This window comes from Chaetodon auriga, chromosome 21 (genome assembly GCF_051107435.1).
Source record: "Chaetodon auriga isolate fChaAug3 chromosome 21, fChaAug3.hap1, whole genome shotgun sequence".
NCBI lineage: Eukaryota > Metazoa > Chordata > Actinopteri > Chaetodontiformes > Chaetodontidae > Chaetodon > Chaetodon auriga.
In genome coordinates, this window is record NC_135094.1 from 5131863 (window position 1) to 5154733 (window position 22871).

Here is a 22871-nt window from a genome sequence, read left to right on the forward strand (position 1 = left end):
TGAAACCAGTTAGAAAAGAAATTAACTCAATAAAAAAGTTCTGCTAAGAAGAAACAGTAAGTGTTACAGTGGACAGAAGTGTGTGACTTACTGGACACTGGACTGGTTTTGACAGCCACCAGCGGTAATAGCTGCTTCGTACCACAGTGTGGTGCTCACTGACCACAGGGTGAAAAAAAGTGCCTTTTCACACATCCTCCTGCTTCTATGATCTTCATTTACTCCATGTATGAGGAGAGGAGACTGACACTGTCTTGACCCATCATCTCAAACCAAATTAACACTTGAATGAATTTCCCCTTTTGTTATAACAAGCGCTCGTCTTGGCCGAGGCTCAAATTTCATTTGACAGGACGACTCCCGCAGCTCAAAGTGATGAAGGCAGCCTATCTTCCCCTGTTAGACGAGGTGCATAAATACAGACACAGCTCATTAATAATTCTGTCACACAGGTAGGCACACGGAGAAACCGGTGACACACTTTACAGCTCAAGCACTCCAAGTCCCAGAACTCATCAGCTGCAAAGGCCCACTTAGGTATTTTTGCATACTATGCCTTGAAACTAAGGCGCTTAAGACCTTGGTACAGATTTACATTACGACACAAGCACACAAGAATCCTGCTTTGAGTTATGCATCCTTCATGTGCTGCATTCATTTTTTAGTCACCTTGCGTGAATATATGAAGCCGTCTTATATTTACCAACAAATATCATTAGTTTTGCAACTTGTTTACCACTTCTGACTTCTCCACCAAGGCTACAGGCTAATGTGGGATGTGTGAATAAGCCACAAGGAGTTGTCAAGGTCAGAGATGCACTTCAAACCAGCTGCTATCTATTGAAGACAACCCCTCCCCGTGTGTACTGTATAAAGCTTGCGCTTCTCAGTTTTTCCTTGGAGACTCAGAGCAGACAGCTGTGTGTTAGGCTTCCTCTCCCTCAACAGCTGCAATAGCTGTTTGGTCATCCTGTCGGTACAGTGTCTCTTTGGCTCGAGCGACTTCTCTGCAAAGTGAATTTCGAAAAAGCAAGCAGGCAGTTCGTTTTTTTTAATCAAATCTTCTCTGAATATGCAAAATATTCGGGACACTTTTTGTAGGGAGGTCAATTCAGGTAGAAGTCATTATCCCTTACTGATTCCCCTAATTAAATCTATACCGGCCACAAAGGAGGAGACACAGATAAAGGAGAAGAAGCTGAGTTTGAGAAAAGAGTTTTAAGCTTGGAGATAAGTCAGAATGAGCGGAAAAGGCTGGAAAAATATCAGCACTATGCACCAGATGTTTTGTTTAATGACGGCATATTCAATTAGACATATGGTTGCATGGTGATCTTTTGTCAGGGGTAAGTCTGTGCCCTCACAGTGGTGCAATAATCCGTCTAACTGCTCCCCCACTCCCCAAAATAGCACAGGCTTAAGGTCTAAGAAGGCCAAGTGGGCAGTTTTGCCATGCACCAGTGCTCTAAACAGTGCTCTGAGTACCTTGGGATGGTTATGGCCTGACTGTAAACTGTGTCTGGATGGTGTCAGAGAGGTTACTCGTGGTGGCAGCTAATGCAAAGTGTTGACTGCAATAAACTTGAGGTAGTTAACCGCCATCATGCTTGCAGTGACCTTTACCGGACAATGGAGCCCAAGGCTGGGTCCCGTCTCCGGCTGTGAGTCAGTATTCCACACCAACAACTGGATGCAATGATTCACAGGCCCTCAGCTTCGCAGCGTAATTGGCGAGGAGGCCTTGTGAGTAAGAGGACGAAGGAATGAGGAAAGGGTGGAGGCAAAGCAGCGTGAGAGCGCGAGGAGACGGAGGGAGAATAAAATGTGGAGTCAAGTAAGGAAATGTGAGAGGAAAAGTAAACACATGAGAGAGCAATAGATCACTCCGGGCGAGGTTATGGGCTGTTTTTAATGTTATTTTGTTTATACTGTCCATCTTCATTCAGGGGTAGAACTCCCCAGCGAGTCTGTCACACTGATTCTTAATTCGCACACTAAGCGGAGGGGGGAGTCGGAGGGGTTACACTGCAGAGCCCTGCGAGCACGGGTCCGCAGGAACCCTCCGGGGTCGCAGTAATTATCACTGCATGTGTAATCACGAGTCACAAACCATTACTCACACAATGCGTCACCTTTTATCGCCTGGACTAGCCTTTTGTCGCCGAGCCTGAGGTGCATATCGACAATTACGGCGTGAATTAAGAGACAGACATGACTGACTGGATCAATTATTATGGACTGTTAAAGGGCAGATTTTCCATTCTCGGGGTCTGTGTCAGGTCTGTTATGAAGGTTTGTCTGTTTGGCTGATGCTCCCTGGAAAGGTCGGACTGCTGTGTCTCCGTCATAGCAAGACTTCACACCTGGCACAAACTCACAGATTTCTTCAAGTATTATCTCTCAGCATGCAGCATCTGTGAGAACACTAATCCTACACAAAAGGCTCAGTTCTCTTGATGGGACTCATACAGATAAAGTCAGAGTGAAGACAAGCCTCTTAAGTTAATGTGCTTATTTCAAATATGTCGCAGGCAGCGCGCCCACATGCACGTCTCATGTAAAGTTTTACAGTTTGCAGCCTGGATCTCATATTTCAGCCAATGATGCGTTCATTCAGACCCATCCTGTCAGCATCAGCATGCCCTAAATGTGAACCAGGGCTCTCAGTAGTAAACAGGCATCTGTGATTAGGCATGGGGAACAATTATCCAACTCCGTTCTTCTTCAGTGGTCCAAAGCCACTTCCCCTTGCTCTCCCTCTCTCTCTTTCTCTCTGTAGACGGATGTAATATTAATGAACACATCTTAGCCAGGATGCTCGTTAGGCTTCAAGCTAATCCTGTTAGTTCGAAGCCTCACTGTCCCCACTGTTAAGCTCAGGCCGGGCTTCCATCAGTTTATTCATATTAAAGAAGGGACAGAGGCTTCAGGGATCCTCCGTCAGCTAAAAACAATGCAGCCTGAGACTGTGAGCTGGCTGGTTGGTCAGATGGAAGATATGAAGACAGGAATGAAGATGGATGTGTCCTCTACTTACTGACTCATGGTAGCATCAGTGTTATATTTTCAGATCCTGTCATGACCACCGGTTTCTTCTGTGCTTTGTTCTCACAGACCTCCACTAACGTCACCCCCACATTGCCTTATTTTTCCTTGACCTTATTAAAACCCAATATGTGGAAAAATAGCAAAGTAATAATTATTCTCTTTGCCACAAACTGGGCTCGCAGCTTTGCAGAGGACACAAAATACAGAGATTACCATAAAGCACCGCTATCACACAAATAAGGGGATATTTTCTAAGTCATACTCAGTATGCGTGAACAAATATATGTTAATTTTGTTGGTCAAAATGTCATTTACATGCAAAGAAATGTTCCTTTTTTTTACCCTACATGGTTATGTTACTTATGTTTGTTCAATAAGACCCCTGAGAAGTCAAACCTCCCATGAACAAAATGTTATAACTACTAATGAGTTCAGAAATCATGTTAATGAGAATCCCTCTAAAATGAGTAAAAGTCAAGCTGATAAAAAAGAAAAAAGTACGATTTTTGAGCTTAAAGGCACAGTATGTCGTGAAGTGGCATGGGATCATGGGAGTTGTTGTTTTCATTCTTATCTGAAGGGACTGAGGCAGAAATGTTCGTGGAAGCAGCGTATTAAAGTTTTATTTATGTTGAGTTTAGTCAGAACAAAATCAAAAGGGACTCGTCTGTAATTGTCAGTCTATTTCATTTTATTTTCCTTTTCAAATGTGATGTAAGACTGAGGCTCTGCTTTCAAAAACAGCAACACTCTTGTTTGTATCAAGCAGACTTTGATTGTGTTTCTAATTAGCAGCCTTTCATCTGTATGAGATTACATAAGATTTTCTGCTTTTGGCTGCTGTTTTTAGTTTATTTATGCTAACGGATGTGCTCTGACAGAGAGTCCAAAGCAACACCAGTTTAATTAAAATAGACAAATCAAATTAAAACTAATGTAGTTTCATAAGTTACCGTGGAATTTAAGCACAGTGTCGCTCTGCAAAACTCATTCATTGCTCTTAAAAGTTTGAGGTAAAAATCTGAATCGTTAATCTTCCTCACTTGAGGATGATTGAAAAAGCAAGTTTTCTGCTGTTGTACACACTTTATTGATGTGTACACATATTTAACAGCCACAAACAATAAAGGCTGTAAGTGCTGTGTAGAGAAAGTCTTTGATTGGAAAATGTGCCAATAAATTTGGAGCAGCAAGGTTTAAATCTCGTGTTGGTGAATTTTCTACCAACATGACAGGCGATATCCGCTGGCTGTGGTCTTCCTCTTACATTTTTCATTTTGGGATATTTTGCTCGTGCTGAGGAAGCAGATTTCTTTGTCTTGCTCAAGGGCACTTTGACACACTGGTGTTTGTATGAAAATCCAAATTGCAGCCTGCCAGACAAACAGCGCACCGTCCTGCACCACGACTGAGGTTTTCATACGCTGTCCTGGCCTGTTGCTCTGTGGCAGGTGTTTGTGAGAATTCATTATTTTACTCACATTAATAACACTCACATAATCAAACTATGTTAAAAACTGTATTAGCACAACTACAACACAACTGAGTCTGCAGGCAAAAAAATGCACATCAACTAAAACTATCTTACTTTCTGAATAATGTGAACATATGCACCCACCACCGTGACACAGGCACACATGCAGAGCTTTCTGGAGCCCACGGAGGCCTGTGCTCTGACTCTGATTCACAGCTCAGTGTTTCTCTACCTCCTGAACCCAGGTTTCTAATCAGAGAATTAGCTGCAGTTTTTCCTGCCAAAATCCACACAGTAATCCATCTCACTTTGTCCACACTGTGGCTCATGCCCCACTAAAGCATTTGTCAGAATGCATGAAAGAGAGAGGGAGAGAAAGGGATACAGAAAGAGAGAAAGAGACAGACAGAGAGACAGAAAGAGATCCTGGCAGCCTGGGAAATGTGCTTTCCTGGTTTCCTGGGTGGCTTTATTAAAGCCTATTAAGTGCACAATGACAATCTTCAAATTTCTTCTGTATTGTTTCTACAAAAGAAGCACGTTCTTATATTCTGAATGCATTTCGGCTCAGATAAATCCTCGGCTTGGCTATCCCGTTGATGTTATTGTGTGACTGCGAGCCTGCGCACCGCTCTGTACCTGGTGTTATGGATGCTTTTGTCGAGCGCTGGGTCAGGCCAACTGTGCATTCAACATCCAGCCGAGTCTCTCCGAGCGTGATTAATGAGGGAGGAGACGGACAACTAGGATGAATTCTAATCACCCGCAAGGACAAGGAGAGATATGGAAAGGAAGCAAGAGAGGGAATAAAAGAGCAAAGAGAAAGAAGGAGGGAGATTATGTATGATATTACAGTGTGGGTGATATGATATTACCATTTTTTTGCTCTGGTTGAAACCCGAGCGGAGCACAAACGTGAATTCGCTAACGTTTCCCATCTGCAAGCACACACAGACTCCACATACAAGCGCACACACATGCTCAGACACAGTGAATACTCTCACAGCCTCAGAAGCAAACACAGGGACATGAAAGACACAGAGGGGGCCTTATGGGGTTAGCTTTGGCAAGGCTCAGTCCAGTGGATCAGGAAGAATTGGCCCATCTAGTTGCATACTGCAATACCCATAAGGCCTCTCACTCATGACTGTTCATGCCTCTGAACCTGGCTCTCAAAATAAAGTTACTGAGCTGTGCAGTTACTGTAGACATAGTTGGAATTATCTATGCAAATTTCAACGTGAAAGCAAGCCTGTGAATACTAATGTTGAGTGATAGAGAGAATTACAGCAGCCAGGTGGGGAAGATGCAGGAGGATTGGTTTGGCTAGACATTAAAGAGAAAATCCCCCCTGGGTATTCACTTATAATGTTAAGCCTGCGATATTCGGCGCATTTAAGGAGTCGTATGTGCTTTATGAGGGAGAGTTGCAATTTATTTTACAGCCTCATCTTTGTCTATATGAGTTACATATTTTCCCTCCAGTGAAAAGCCTTTGCACTTTTAATTCTGGGGGACAGACACCAACTTCTAACTCAAACAAACAGTTTGACATTTTGGGGAAATATGAGACCCAGAAGAGATGTTCTACACCAGTCTTATAGCAAAACCACCGCTCGTCATTTGTGCACTTATAGATTAAACAAACAAGGTTTAATGTGTTAGTTCGTGACATTCAGAGGTGCTGGTTTGGGGATTTTATTGCCTTCGGTCAGAGCCGTGCTAGCCTGCTGCTTCCAGTCTTTGTGCTAAGCTAACCAGGTGCTGGCTGTAGCCCCATATTTAACTTATATTTGACAAGTACGATGACGATATTCTGATGTAATGCTCTGCAAGAAAGCCCAAAAATGCACTTTCCAAAATGCTCAGGCACCTATAGTTCAACGTGAACCAAAAAATGAGAGAAAATGGTGACAGAAGAACAAGAGAAAGATGGAGATTTTGAAGCTTGTCGTAGTCAGCAGAAAGAAGGCATGAAATGAAGAATTACAAAGTTAGTTTGAGGGCAATGTGTTGTTTAGCTTCAGCAGTACCCTTGCTTGCCAGTGTACTCTGTGTTATTTGTTGTCGGATTTTGATTGATTGATTAAGTTAATTATTCCAAAGGGAAGCTGTTTTCAGTGTGGTTAGAAAACTGAACCTACATAAAACAATATACACACAACAACACATGGCAGACAACCAACGCAGCATACACAGTGTCACACAGAGAAAACAATACAACAATAAACCAAGGTGCTGCACGCTGCCCTGCCAAGATCTAAGACTGCCATCCTGGAAGCGTTTTCACCATATATGTCATACAATGGTCGACACCGGAAAGCCCAAATCATACAGTGTAAAAGGCCTTTAAGAGAAGAGAAAACTTGAAAGTTGCAGGAGTGCTCCAAATACTCCAAACATGACATCGCATTAACTGTATTTGGCCAGAAAATCAGATCCACAAATACAACATACGCCTGCAGTAGGTGTATTTTTCCACTGCCAACACAAATCCTGTGGCCACACTTCAAGCAACACTCTCCTTCTACCTGTCCCTGCACGCTCTTATCCTTCTTCCCGATATAGTTCAGCTTGCGCGTCCTGTGCTCCTTGCTATGCATCATGTTGGCCCAAAATGACGATTGATTGCAGTGCCACTGCCTTTGTAATCCGCTTAGGATGGATTTTGCATCTAAATCACTTTATTATTTATGTGCCTAACTCTTGCCAATGCCATTTGGAGGCAGTATGATTGGTGATCCATCACACATTATCCTTCACTGTGGTCATTAATATTGTAATGGGATGGACCTTCACCATGAAACTTCCAGGTGGAAGGGAATCTAGATCTCTTCTGGGAGGGTCAGGCTACTCAAAACAGGAGTCAACAGAGGGAAGATTATCAGGTGTGCTTGCTACCAGACGGACTCTCCAGAGATGTTGTTAGTTCGCCCTTTCTCTGCTTTTAACCTCTCTCTGCCTTTCTCCTTCTCTCCCCTGCTCCCAGGTTGCACAGCAGCTTGTATCTTCATACATGGCCTCTCTTAGAAAAATATGGGATGTTATTCTTTCATTGTCCTTTTCCATCAGGGCTTCAATCACCACCTGCCAATCACATCTGCTGCCTACAGGAAAACACAAGCAAGCACACGGTGCCACATCGGGACACAGTTGAAACAACCACCTCTGTAGATGAGAAAAACAAGCAAAGAGAGATACTCATCTAACCACATAAAGGACAGGAGTGATACGCATCACAAAGTCTTTGGTGCAAATACATCAAAGGAGTCTAACATTCATAAATCGTCATAAAACCTCAGAAAACTTGAGTTTAATTTTAGCTGGCTGCAATATGCAGCACTGGATGTTCTGATAGCATTAGCTTGTGTACTGTCTGTGCCTTGTATACATGTAGATTTGGAGACTCAGCAGTGGCATGTTCAGGCTTAGTGCATGCTGGGACGGCTGAGGGCAAAAGAATCTGTCACTCTTTGTCTCTATGGCAGCCCACTGAGTCCACTAAAGAGTGAGGCCACAGAGATGCAGCAGATAGATCTCAGCGGGTGAAGACGGAAACTGCTCGGATGCATTTGAGGCTCACGGATGCCAGCAATCATCATGTCACCGTGTCACGAGGAATTCCCCCCAGTCAGCTTTTAGCCAGAGGGAAGGGAACACACAACAACACGAGTGAGACGTGGAGATATTTGTCTTTTACTTGCCTTATGCCACTACGCTGCAGCCGACCTCAAATGGCTGTAAATGTGATTGTATTGTGGTTATGGTGAAATGGAGAGAGACTAGTTACGGTGCATACAACACCTTAATGGGTTCCAAAACACTGGCACATCTGGACCAGTTACAGCACAGCCAAGCGTTTCCCTCACCTGTTAGGATGAAACACCTTTATTATTAGTAGTAGTACATGGAGTCAAGCCAGAACAACTGAAAACACCCACGTAGGTTTGAAGTGCCTTCAGCTAATTTTGGATAATGGTGAGACATGTCGGAAAACAGAAAGAATCACATTGAGGTTCAAAGATTTTGCTGACATTACACTGGTGAGAGTGCTCCATAATCGTTTGATGTCTGCACGTCTGGTATGATGTCTAGTGAAGTATATTTATTTCCTGTACACTGACTCCCTAGACAGTACACTACATGCATATCTGTATACCTATAGTACACAGCCTGGGCTTGAATGTCCAGAACCACGGAGAGACACGACGGTAACAAAATGAAAAGAAAGCCCGTATGCATACTAAATTTCCTTGATTTGTGCAAGGTTTACGGTGTTGATTGGCATTCTTATCCCATAATTCAACCCACACAGGAAAGGGAAGAGCTACTTACAGTTATATAACACTAAAACCAACTTTGAACAGTGGTGAGACATACTTCTAACAGTGTGCTATACATATTTGAATACTCTACGCATTACTTTAAATGTTTCAGCACGGTGGAAGGAGACATGAAGGCATACCAAATCCATTTCTTTTTTAATTTTTTGCTTGGGTTTTGATGTTAAATGACTCTATCATCCTACATTCACATAGGAAACGGAAGAGCTTCTTTCAACTACAAACACCAAAACTTATTTGAATAGGTGTGATACATCTCCCGGAACACGTTATTAAACATTTTGCTTTCTCTTTTAAGTTTCTAAATTTTACTTTGGCATAGGTGCGATCCAGAATCTGTGGATTATTTCTTTTATGTATCATTTCCCGTAAAGTGTATTAATTTCTTGTATATTAACTGCCAAAACAGTGTACTATGCATATTTGTGTACTTAATAGTGTTAAGTGGGACACCGCCTGGGCTTGAATAAGTCAGCACCATGGAGACAGCGACAACATAGCAAAGATCCTTCATGTCTGCTCTGCAAGACGTCAACATCTGTGTTCATGTGAAGTGCTTTTAGAGAAATTTCTTCATGCTTTTCACTCGGAATTGCATAGAGCTGCTGCACTTATGCCATTCAGAATAGCATTGCCTGCACTGCTATTTAGTAATGATTGCTGTGCTCGCAGTCCTAGATGTGATCTCATAAACTCCTATTCATATTTGATAGGGTAATGGAGCATCCATTTTTTCACTTGGCGGCAGGGGGAGGAAGGTGCTGCCAGCTGTGTTATTACAAAATTTTTGCATTCTTTCATAGACGTTCTTCATACACACACACACACACACACACACACACACACACACACACACACACACAGAGTGACAGTCTCATCTTTTGTGGTGGCGACAGGCTGTGACCTTTGACACTTGTGTATCATTGAATGCACAGATTAGTCATCACCAGTGAGTCTGAGCAGCTGAGGTGGATCCGTGCAGTCGCAGTATGATGCGATTATTCCACTGACCTCTTTTCCAGTGACCACTGCCAGCAGAAAACCATGCTCTGCAAACCTCCACAACAACATGTTCCGCTTCTTTTTACGTGGGCTCTGGATGATCTCAGCAAACATAGCCAGTCATGGTTGAAACACCAACACGTTTGAACGCAATTCCTCCAGTAACACAGCAATATTAGCTTAGCCACAGATGTGATCTCTGAAATTAAGGTGCAATCAACTTGCAGGTAATAACACTTCAATAAAACGTTTCTGAACAGGAGGATGGATCCTTCTGAGGAGGCAATTCCTCAACTCCAAATCATTATGTGCCTCATTCATTTCTCTGCCATTTTAATATAAAAAGCATCACCTTGGGAGGATGAAACTGACGGTGTCCTTAATTGTCAATTAAGGATGTGTCTCCCCGCCACATGACTTGCAGATTGAGTGATAAGAATGAGGGCAGGATTGCCCTGGGAGGTCCGTTTGAATTGAACTCTGTAGTAATGAAAATGCTTTCGATTATGTTTGCTTTCTCAACCACAAACGAGCAATCACAAATGAAGAGAGTCACATGATGTGCAGAGAAGTAAGAAATAAATCTCTAACACTATTATCAGGGACATGGTAGAGTGCTCAGCGATGGGTTTGGCTCTGACTGGCAATCGTCCTGGTTGTGACAGGGGTTTAATAACTGACGTGCCTTTCTGCTTATCTGCTGATTACAACATCCATAATGCCAAATATCAAACTAATGAATGACTAAAAGAGCAACAACACATTAGCTACCATTAATCAGCCAAAGAGAGCTCATCATTACTTGCCTCTGATTTTTGTCTTTACCATCATGCAACGATAGATAGAGTTGCACAGAATGTTTCATTAACCATTGCTGCTACATTTTCAGTGATGTCGTATCAGAAAATCATTTTTTGAGTGAACGTCCTATGCGCTGAGTGTGAAAAGGTATTAAACACTTATCCAAAAAGAAAGGCCTTCATAAACAGACAACATCATCTTAACTATAGGAAAGCAAATGAAGAAACCTCTTAGGTCCCTCAGCAGCCAGATGGATTTTAGAAGAGGCTGTGACCGTCGAAACAGATTATTGGTTTGAAGTTTAGGTTGATAAATGAAGTGTAGAAACAAAAAAGGCAGACCAATAACCTGTCCTGCTGATGCAGAGGAGACACAATAACTTTCTAATCAGCTCTGTATTTTCCTTAAGTATTCCATTTTTATTCTGCACATAAATTGTTGGTTATAGCTGATGTTCATTAAGACAGGAGTAAACAGTCTGGGGAATATTATTTCACTTGGTAATATCCTTGAACTAGGATTGTTTACCTCAGTTGTGTTCATTATCTCACATATAACTTTCTCTCTGTCACTACCAGCCCCGAGGATACGATATAATGGAGTGATGGAGAGTATGAGCAGTTATATAGACTATCTTCAAGCAAGAGGACGAGAGTTGAAAAACAGATGTCCTGTTGAAATGTCCACCATCTTCACCAAAAGCTGAATCAACACTCCCCCAACGATTGGACAGATACCATTAGTGGCATCAATAACACATTAACGTGAGGTGAAGTCTGGTTCTGTCAACAAAAGTCAACCCTAGCGTCCACCTGTAGGTTCTGAGTCCACCTTCCCTTACAGGAGAAGTTATCATTGTTACTCCCCAATCTGTGCTGTGCGGGAGTTGGTGTTTCCTTGTAGGGAGTAACCAGGTCATAGTCTAGAAGCCAAATATCAGCTGTGTACATAATCTAGCACTTTCACATAACAGTCCATTCCTGTTCCTGCTCTCTTTGATAAACTCATTACCGTTTTTTGAAAAACTGTGATATTTGCACTCCCTGGCTCCCATATTCCCTGGAAGGAACACCACATATATTGCATGCCACTGCACCTCCACCTTGACAACACATTCCCCTTGTGGAGTCTGAGTCTACTTTCCCTGAGAGAAATTATTATCATCACTCCCCCAATCTCTGCTGGGTGAGCCTGGTGTATCACTGTGGGGAGTGATGAAGACAGAGCCTAAATGCCTGATATAAACTCTGCACATATTCTACATTCACATAATAATCCATTCCTGTTCTGCACAGCTCCCTTTGATCATCACATGCTGATATGTTTAACTGTGCAGCACTGGCACCCAGTGATATTTGCACTCTTTACACTCTGGACCCCAGGTTCCCTCGTTGAAAAACCAAATACGTGGCATTTTCCAGTCATGATTATTGTAAAATTATGCTTTAAAGCAGCAGTGTCTAGGAATGTGCTCTGCTGTATCTTTGCAATTCATCCTTACAGACTTCATTAAGAGGTTTTAACAAGATATGGCTGAAGACAATCATCCTCTCAGACAAAAAGTAATTCTGATTGAGCAAAACAAATGTGAATAAAAAACATTTCACAGTCAACTTCCACAAAAACAACCCGTTGCAAAGTGCATGCACAGTAGAAAATCAGCGTTTTACAGCATATTGTAGCTGCATCCCATGCCACTTAGCATTGCACTGCTCTGCTCAAGTAGTGTGTCTCAATAACTTTGACATTGCTCTTGCAAGTTGCTGCCTGGTAAATGTTAAAATCAAACTGTGCATACATTCACAAGTGGATCAGTCAACAGATTCAGCAGGGATTTTTTTTTTCTCTAAAACAGTGTGACAACAAACACAGACACTTCAGCATTTAGGAGCCAAGGGAAGTTCTAAACTAAAAGTCTGAGAGATGCCTGAGGCATTTTATGTTCCCAAGAGAGACAACCCATTCCTCCAGCAAAGAACTGCCTTTTACAAAACATTCTGCATTTGAAGGGGAAAGTTTTTGCCAAGTGCTGTAGACTGCATCTTACTGGCCCTTCATGAGTTCCTAATGGCATCTGCAATGCAAGCATGGCAGAATTTTCTCACTAAAGACAGAAAAAGGGAAAAGAAAGAAGACTCACCAAGAGGCTGTCCAGCGATGATACGGGCATTTTCTCCAGCCACAGCTGCTCGGGCATTCCTCTCGTTCAAATACTGTACGAAGGCGTAACCCTTGTGCACAGAGCAACCCACTATCTTGCCATACTTGGCGAAGATGACTTCTATGTCAGTCTTCTTGACGATGGCTGTGTTGAGGTTGCCAATAAAGACTCTGGAGTTGAGGGAGCGCGGGTCATTCTTGTTGGTCACGTTGCTGGTCTGGGTTTTACCAGTCATTCTCCTCCAGTTGCCCTCCTGGGACACAGACAGAAGGGGGGGGGGGGATATGGCTTTAGAGGGTTTGGAGAGGCCAACTCCAGCTAATTCTGTGAAACACAATGGAACCCCAAGGTCTACAATATTAAATCAATAAATAAATATCCCATAGTGAAATATATAAATGAACCACTACACTGTCAAGTAATTGAATTACTAAAAACTCATTTATGAAATCTAATTTTATCATTATCTTTTTCGTATATATATATATATTGCTAAAGAAACCACAGAGAAAGGGCTTCACATGCTATTTACCTAGCCAGCTAACTGGACTAAACTGGTTTGAAAGCTTGGATTTATTTATTAATTCAGTTACCTCAGCATTGTTGTGATCTCAAAGATGTTTTTAGAGAAATCACACAACTATGAAGAACTAAGACATCCAGCCTTTCTCTGTGGTTTCTCTAGCTACAGGAGCTAGCTAGCTAGCTAGCTAGCTGGCCACTACCTGATGAGAGGCTGGGGGCCTGTGATTGGCTGTAAATTGGCTTAAATAAAAAAACACCTGAAAAGGGCATTTTGAATAATAAATTGTGCAATTAAATAAAAACTGTTAATATGACAATAAGAATGATAGCCTTTTATTTGTAGGCTACATTTTAGTCTTTTTGCTCATATGAATATTTATTTATACCATCTTATTTATTTATCTAATACTGAACACATTAGGGCTCCATAAAACACTATGGAATCAATATGTTGATGAAGGTTTACCTTACTTCATTCATGTACAAGGTCAGTGGCCAGTCAATTGCTTACCTAAGCCACACTTTTTGCATGGTTGAAATACTACCACTGGATGGCTGAGTGGGAGAATAGACGGAGCTCGAGTATGTTAATGTCGCAGCAGTTTCCTCTGCTTTGTGTGAAACCAAATACAGTGGCTGTCAGTGAGAAAGCTTTGCTATCTCAATACCCATACTGTTGCATCCCTAATGCTTTGTGTGCCGTTTCACTGATCACAGAATGCGTAGGCTGTAATTCATGTTACAGTTTTATTCAGACTTTTTTGTGCTGTCAAGTTATCAGCGTACATTAGCCTCAGCTTTTGTAGGCCTCCCCTGCAATTATTTCTAAGTGACCTTTTAATAACCTGAATGTTAGTTTTTATGAAAAATGACTGGCTGCATGATCAGGGGACTTTCTCCCAAGGAAAGGATGCACTACTGAACAATTCAAGTTTTACATTTGATTAAAGTTAACATAAAGTAGATACATACACGATCCCACACATTTCTCTTTGCTTTTCCCTTTGATTCGCTTTTTTTATCCACACACATCATTTCAATTTTATAGCTGTAGAAATCCAGGTTTTCATTACACTTTACATTCCAAAACGGATTACACTTAGTACATTAAATACTGTGAAATATTTAGAAGAAAACAGTGAATATTCAATATTTGCCTGCTCTGAGTCTCTGTCCCTGACACACGGTGATAACAACTATTCAGCTTTGAGACGAAGAACCTGAATAATGGATCCAATCCTCAGTAAATAGGATTAGTAACCAAGGTAACGCTGATGTTGTTGGAATATCGCGTGGATGCACACATGCACACACATTTTGTCACCATCAGTCTTTTCTTTTTTTTTCCTTGATCCAACTTAATTTTCCTTCGCAAGAGGCTGTAAATTGCAGCTCAGCCTCCCTGATTTGACACCGTGTGGCCTCAGTATCTTCACAATTACATGATGTAGTTTTATTGTGAAGTGCTATTCCATAATGGGTTTGTTCAGCTAATTAGAGCATGGCACGCGATTATGTCAAAAATATAGCGAGAGGATGTAATTCACAAACTGAGTGATGGTTGACTTCCGTCGTGAGGTCGGCCGTCCTGTACCTACAGTAGATGAAGGAGGAAAGCGTCCAGTCATCCAGGAAATACGAGAGCAGCCATGTGATTTACAGAGTAGAGATTCTCTGTCAGGCATCCATTACACCTGAGACTGAGATCATGCTAGACGTTCAGCTGCTCATTCATGGATAAACACGTATTATTTCACTTGGCAGCACATGTTTTTAGCATTACATCACTTGCAGTATAATGCTATTCGATTCCCCATGACTATTCAACACCCACCACGGGTGCGTGACGATTCACGGCTCCTATGGGCTCGCTGTTTACAGTGCTGCATTGCCGCGTGTTGTTTCTTTGTGTGGGTGTGTGTGGGAATAAACTGCTGCTCACCATCTCTCAAGTGGCCTTGACATTTATCAGCAGCAGACACTGAAAATTAATGTGGCGCAGGCACACACACATACATGCTAACTGAAATGAGCTCCACAATGACCGCCTAACGGTAGTTTAAACCCACAATCTGACACCCAGCCTATATTGATGTTCGTGGACTGGTCACGGGGAACATGACAAATCAGTGGAGAAGCGTTAGATTGCCTCTCTCGTCAGATAAATCAGGATAGGGTAACGGTCACGGAGCCCTTTTACCACTCCTTACTGCTATATTTCATGTTGTCTTCTCTGTTGTTTTCTTTAGAGCAGGACACTAATTTATTCCATCAGTGGCTTTCCTGCTGACCTTGCCGTTTAGTTTATTTACAACCTCCGTGAAGCTTCTCATCCTATGGCGATAGCGTCATGAGGAGATACACGGGAAACCAACACAGGAAGTGACAGTGTAATTGGTAAAATAATTGTTCCAAGGACTTGACATTTGTTATCAAAAAAAGCACGAAGGAACGAACGAAGGGCTTCATTCCAGAAATTCAGCCTACAAACTGCTCTTAGAGGGAAAATGATGACCTGGTGTTCAAAGCACGCTCTTTAAAAATGATTACAGCTGCTACAGGACTGCCATTTTGTCAGCGAAGAGCCAAAGACAGATAAGTCTTCATTTTCACTTTCATGCCGGTGAAGTCGTGTCAGAATTGGTGTCACATTTCTCAAAAAGGTGGATGTGTCATTCTGGAATGAAACACTGCTCTACCGGCATTACAGAAAATCCTAGCATGCCTTGCCTCTAATACGATATGAAAACGCATCACAATCTCATGCCAGTGATAAAGAAATGAGGATAAGGTCAGCGGAAATAGCACCAAGGTCATGTGGTTGACAGCGCTGCTGTGTTAGGAAAGTGGCTGAATGGAAAAAAAAGAAAAGATTTAGCACAGAAGTAGTATTGTGCCTTGGTAGACAGGCTCTTAAAAGGTTGTTGTTTGGGTCTGGCCACCTGCCTGATTTATAGACATTTTTTCATGGAGGGAGGGAACTCATTGAATTGATTCCTTTTGTAATTTCCTACCACTCCACCACTGTACATTTCTCCTCGCCATGCCTCAGCCACTCTGCTCTGATTGTTGCCAAGGCAGCTTGACGGGCTGAGGAAGGGCTGGAGACGCTGCTCAGTGAAACAGAACAGACGAAGGTAGCCTGATACACCTTTTCCATTGGTGTTACTGCCATGTACTGCAGAGGTGGAATAATTGCTTCATGGATTCCTTCCATTTATATCTTGTCTTAAAATGTGTCTCTGTGCCTGTGAAAGCAATGGCAACAACCGAGAAATAAATTCCCTCTATTTGTAAATCAATGCTGCTATTTGTATTGTTGGCTGCAGAGCGTTTCTGTGGTGCAACCAGCCATAAATTTGTGCACTTTTGTGAAGCGTGGTCAGAGGGCCAACCTATTTTTCCCCCACAAAGACAAAATGCAGTCACATTTTGCCCGAAAAGAACAGTTGTTACAATTACAATTTAGCTTAATATGAACAAGATAATGGCTTTAAAGCAATTAAATGCCATGGAGGACAATCCAAGTTTCTACCTGGCCCTTGAAATGTGCTTAGTCTTCAATAGAGAGAGAAAAACCTAATTTCCCCCACATTTCCAATCAGTTGCTGCCCTTTGGCTTCATGAGTCAAGGCACACAGTGTTGGGCTGGAATTCAACTCAGTAAGTAGACAGCTACAGCAAACAGGCTCTATAAAAGGAAGAGGAACAACTCTAATTTTGGCCGCCAAGGGTGCTTGAAGCGCCGTAAAAGCATAAATGAATTAGTGTGAATGGGACATTTACGCAACATCACTATTTATGACTATCACAAGTTATAACTGAAGGAATACATTTTTCTGTATAATAAACACACAGAAAGATGACAAAATCTGTTGAGGTAAGTGTTTTTTTTTAAGGTATAATGGAGGGAGGTGACATCAAGGGTCATGTGCTTTAGTCTACAAACCTCAACCATGACAGCTATTTTAGTGTTTCAAACATCATCTTTGCTTGTTTCAGCAGAATATTGAATCAACAGCAAGTGTGAGTAAATCCATTTTGTTTTTTATTTTTGGGAGGATGGATAGTTAGGAAGAAGCCAGCAGGTGGTGAGAGACCACCGGATGTTGAAATGACTACATATAATGTGAAAGGGGTACCTTGAAGTGACTTATTTCCAGCTGCAGCAGGCAGGTTTTTCAGCAGGAGAGCTCAGACAGAGCCAAAGCACACAGCACCAAACAGCATACTGGAGCATTCAGCAGCTAAAGAAACTAGAGACAGAAATCTTTGTCTTATGAGTTGGTGGAAACCAAATCAGAGCTACAAGGAGTGGAGCTATGTATCATGGACAAATCTTTGATTAATAGTGACAAGTCAGTCATGTAACCAAGAATTTTTTTGTAAATTGGCAGGAACGTATTCAAAAAGGTGAAAATGTTGACGACTGAAGTCTTTGTATTCACAGGAATCCCAAGCTTTAGTCGCTTACATTTACTGGTGCTGGACGGTGTTAATCGAGCGTCCCACTGAGGGAATAAAAACTTCTTTACAGCCCAGATTACTAAAAAGCTGGGACACTGTGTAAAACGTAAATAAAAACAGAATGCAATCATTCGCAAACAAACAGTGTTTACTGACAGAGGTTTAATGGAGTGTTCCTGAGCTCATGTAGTAATCTCCCTTATCCAATCATGTGTTCACAAAGTGGTGAACCTCGTTTCCATCCTTGCTTGTGATGACTGAGCCTTTCCAGGATGCCCCTTTCATACCCAATCATGATACTCTCACCTGTTACCAATGAACCTGTTTATCTGTGGAGTGTTCCAAACAGGTGTTTTTGGAGCGTTCCACATCTTTCCCAGTCTGTTGTTGCTCCTGTCCCAACTTGTTAGAAATGTATTGCTGCATCAGATTCAGAATAAGCAGATATTTACAAAAATAAATGAAGCTGATGAGGTGAAACATTAAATATTGTCTTTACTGTTTTCAGCTGAGTGTATTGTGTTTTATTTATATTTCACACAGCTTCTTTTGGAATCAGAATTGTACTTAATTGGGTGGTTTACTGTATATTTGGGGTCTTGGGGGAAAGACGAGACCATATGTACCTCATTCGTTTTATCTAGCTTCAGTACCACAGCCTTTCTCAGCAGGGCTTTTTCCTCTTACCTGCAGCAAATCTCATTTCACTACAAATGGTGGCTATATGCTCTACAGCTCCAACCTTTTTTTCGTCCTTCCAAACTCTGTTCTCAAGAAAATTCATTAACTATTAGAAAGCCTGGAGCAACGATACAATTAGGTAAAATGCAAATGGAGCCATTCCTCAGTTGTCCCTCATTCACCTGCAGTGGGGAAATGGGTAAAATGAGGCGGGAGAGGCTCCTGGGTGCCGGGCCATGGCAGACATGGCATGATATACGAGTGGAATTTGTTATTGTCCAGGGGGAGTCCGCTGTTTGTGATGGACAGGGAGGCACTTCTGCTGCAATGACAAGATTTCATTTCTTCTATGGTCATATACGGCTGCACAGAGTTGAAACTAATCTGGTCAAACACAGTGAGCTGTCGGGCGCAGAATAGATCAATCTCTGTCTGCTCTTAATCCAATTTGATTGGTAAGGATAGCAGCGGGGTGTTTTATGACATAAAACCCACTCTGCATGATTGTTTTGAAAGCTTCCTCTCCATTATGGAACATAGTTCCGAAGGATGTTTAAAAGCTTTCTCTCCACAGTGCAGTGAGATATTCCCTTCTCCTCAAAATGGGCAGGCAGACAAGCAGCATCTGTTTCTGAGAAACACAATCAGGGTGTTTATGAGCACATCAGGCATATGGCTTTGTAGGATAAAATCAACATAAAGACACTTGGGCATTGGTGGAAAAGTGTTGCAGTCCTTCAGTTTAGTACACGTAGTGAAACAAAAAAAAAAAAAAATCATCATACTCAAGGTCAGACGGCAGTGGGTCTAACTAATTCATATACTGTAGGTTACTATAGCAATGTGTCATGTTTTATGCACATCAGATGTTTTGAATGCAAATGAATATCTCTGAGATGTGGTGGAGTGTAAATGAAGCATCGCAAAATGGAAATGGAAAAGTACAAGTGCAAAGTGTACTTAAGTACTCTCTCCTGGGAATAAAGTGTAAATAAACTTTTCACCTCCGCACATTTCCATGCTAACTGCACTCACTTTAAAACCCAATTTTCTCAAAGGAAACTCTGGTATTAGCTATACTACACTTAATTCTTAATTGAGGGCCAGCAGCCATGACCACTCCCACAGATTGGTACGATACTTTGCTCATCTACTGTCTCACACCACTATATATTATATACTATATCAGTCATATACTAGCAGAATAACTACTGAAGTAACTAAACTATGACTGCAATAACTAACTGCTGTCAAACTCATGACAAAATGACAATCTTGAACAAATCAGCGAACTGACCTGCATACAGCACACACTGTACACCAGCTCAGATTATCTGTGTGTGTCCTTTTATTCTGCAGTGACTGACTTCCGCCTACACACACTGCAAACACAACACTGACATATTATCACGACTAACTACACCAACACTAACTTAGTGTGTCTGCTGCTTGGTGCTGGGCAGGTAGTGTGCTGTGTGGTTTTCAGAGCTTTGAAAACAGCTGCCTGCTGCTAAAACCCAAACAGGAAACCAAAACAATGAACTATAAGATACCATAAAGCTCTGCAGAGCTGAGGGGAGCTGCAGAGTGGGATGATGATTCTCTGTGGCTTCATTACGATGGGAGAAACCCATATAAAAATGTTGATTTTAGCTGCTTTATATCAAAGAATATCCCAAAGGATCGCAAACACAGCTGTCTTGGAAAGACTATTTCACTTGCACTTTGGATCATCACTTTGTGCAGAACATAGAAACACAAGCATTAAATTAAAAGTTAAAAGGACAGTTAGATAGGTGTGACACTGCTGTTATGATTGTTGTCAGGTGTTACCGAGTCTGGCTATTCTGATGTCTTATCTGGTGGAATTACATTATAACTAATAATGATCAGTAAACCATAATAAAGATTCATGCGGAGAAATTAAAAAAAAAAGTAACATGACAGCTGAAACCAAAGTGTTTAGACATGGCAAAATATTGTGGAGGTATACCTTGATTTGGGGGTCTGATGTACTTGGCTGTTGACCGTTCTGCTCTTCTAATTAAATCTGGATGTGTCATCATTAACACTCCAAGTTGCAGCTGCAGCTGGGACAAATTTTTAATGGGGGCAAATTAGCATTTGTTAACATCTACTCTGCAGGAGAGGTAAAACAAAGTCCCAGCTCTTCATTAGGAGCATTACGCTACACTTTAAAAAGTGTGCTGAACACACAAACTGCAGCCCAGGCTTCAGTATCTACAAGAGTCATGCAGCCAATCAGCAGCCTGGTTTGTCAGAGTAGGGGACATTACATTTAATCTTGCTCTCAGCTCCCCACAATTAACAGTTTGCAGAAGGATATTTCTTATTTATGGGTGCCCCTGTGAGCCGCACTGTGCTCAATAGCCTGTATTGTAAGAGGATGACAGGCAATTTTTTTGCTTCAAAGCCTTGGCAACAGCTCAGTGGAATTTAAATGACCTTAAAATTCACAGGTTTCGTTTATGGAATTACTATGCAGGGAAGCAGGAATATTATCTGTATAATGTCATCAAAATAAGCTAATTTTTCAAATTATATGCACTTTGCTCGTACTGTGGGTTTCACACATGAATGCAGCTGAATGTGCTCTGTTTTTGAGTATAATTCCAAGAGGTTAGGGACAGTATATTTGGCATCGCCTCTTCTCCGGTGGTGTTGCAGAGAGGGGCTGCTCGGCCATCTGCAGCCTTGCCATGACCTATGTGTCAGCAGAGGCCTCGTCCAGCAGCAGCTGCCCTTGCCTGTAGCACCCCGCCTGGTGCTGAAACTGCTTCATGAGAAGGTGCTTGCCCATCACCCTCCCCATGTGTTTGTGCATATTTCTGCTGGTGGTGTAGCACAAACAGGCAAAGTCCCGCTCTCCGTCTGCTGTGAAGTGCAGCTGGCCCGACCACACGTTCGCACCGCAAGCAACACAATCAATCAAGTCGCCGGAAATTCATTAATTTCATATTGAGGTGAGCAGCCAGAGAAAGTGCCTACACATGCAGAGTTGGCCAAGAAAATCTGGCCATGGCTCTCCTTTATGTGGCCATCAGGCTTCAATGAGCAGGTTTCCCTGCGTTGCTGTCTCCAATGTCAGTTTCATTTTTATTCATAATCATTTTGCCTGCCAAGTGCAAAATGGATGAGAAGTTTATTCTAGTTATTCATCGTTCCCCACATGTCAGGAATAAACATCTCAGAGCTATTGGTATTTAGGGCCAAGGGTTAGTCATTTCACACAATAGGTGTTTCTCAAAGCACTCGTTGGCCAAACAGGGCATCTTAAAAACTACAATATGAAGACATGAGTAAATATAATATGAAGGGGTATCAAAATAGTTCTTTTTCCTGTGGACTCCCAAAGATGGAGATGCTAATCACATAAACCAGCACTGACAGTTGTGTGTGAGGGGACCTGTAGGATACACATGCCGAAGACATCGGTTTGAAACACCCCTCGGGTGGACTTTGATGATACAAATCTCCATCATGTTATGTTTATGCCTGTGACTGCTCCCTCCTCTCATTGCCAGGCTAAATGTTCAAAGGTAGCAGAAACTTCGTGTAACGCACTGACAAGGAAAAAAAAACCTTGCACCGCAAAACTTCAAAGAATCCCCAACACTTCAAAAGCTTCTTCATGGTTCGGTGACTAATCTTCAAAGTCATGCCAAGGATTGAACTGATAGTGCCGCTGTGTGTAGCAGGTACAAACATCCTTGTCAGCGCCACTGAGGTGTGAGGTGCAGAGAAAGGAAGAGGAGATAAAACCGAAAGCTAATTGAGACAAAGTCTGTCCCTCGCCTGTGAGAAACACAAAGCCCCTGGCTGACGACATTTGGTAATTACAACCGCCAGCAGTCAAATGAATACGTCATTAGAGGTTGAAGCCAGACATTAAGGTAAATTGGAGAATTATTGGCGATCCTGGAGGTTTATTCCAGTCATTGTGGTGCTTGCAGTGCATCTATCCTTGCCTTGTGCATCTCTGTAATCTCAAGAAATTATCCAGAGAAAAATGGTGCTGGATGTACTTAATGTAGACACAGTAACTTATGGACTTCAGGCTACACATTATCTTTTTGTACCTGTTCAATCAATATCCCCTCATTACTCGACATTGGATGTATCCTTTGACGAAAAGAAGCTGAAATAACTCATCGCTGTATTACGTTGGCTGTTCGGACTGTTAATGGCTCTGTGTTTTATCCCTGCAGCAGTCGAATGGTACAGCTGATAAAATCTTCTCTGTAACCGTCTGTTAATGGCGAGCTACTGATTGATGTCAGAAAGATATATTCTTTAGCAATGTGGTCATGATCAATTTGGCGCCACTCCTCTTAGTAAACCTTGAACC

At 42.1% G+C, this 22871-nt stretch overlaps 1 protein-coding gene across 7 annotated transcripts in view; it reads right to left on the reverse strand.

Annotated features, from left to right (window-relative positions):
- The window catches only part of ralyl (RALY RNA binding protein like), a 135135-nt gene that overhangs the window by 38104 nt on the left and 74160 nt on the right, over positions 1–22871 (reverse strand). For all 7 annotated transcript variants that reach the window (XR_013079375.1, XR_013079374.1, XM_076761198.1 and 4 more), the window contains exon 2: positions 12809–13082. Coding sequence is in view for 5 of the 7 variants with exons in the window: in XM_076761198.1 (XP_076617313.1) it covers positions 12809–13064 (256 nt within the window). In the remaining 2 variants the exon portion in view is untranslated. The remainder of the gene's footprint in view (positions 1–12808; positions 13083–22871) is intronic.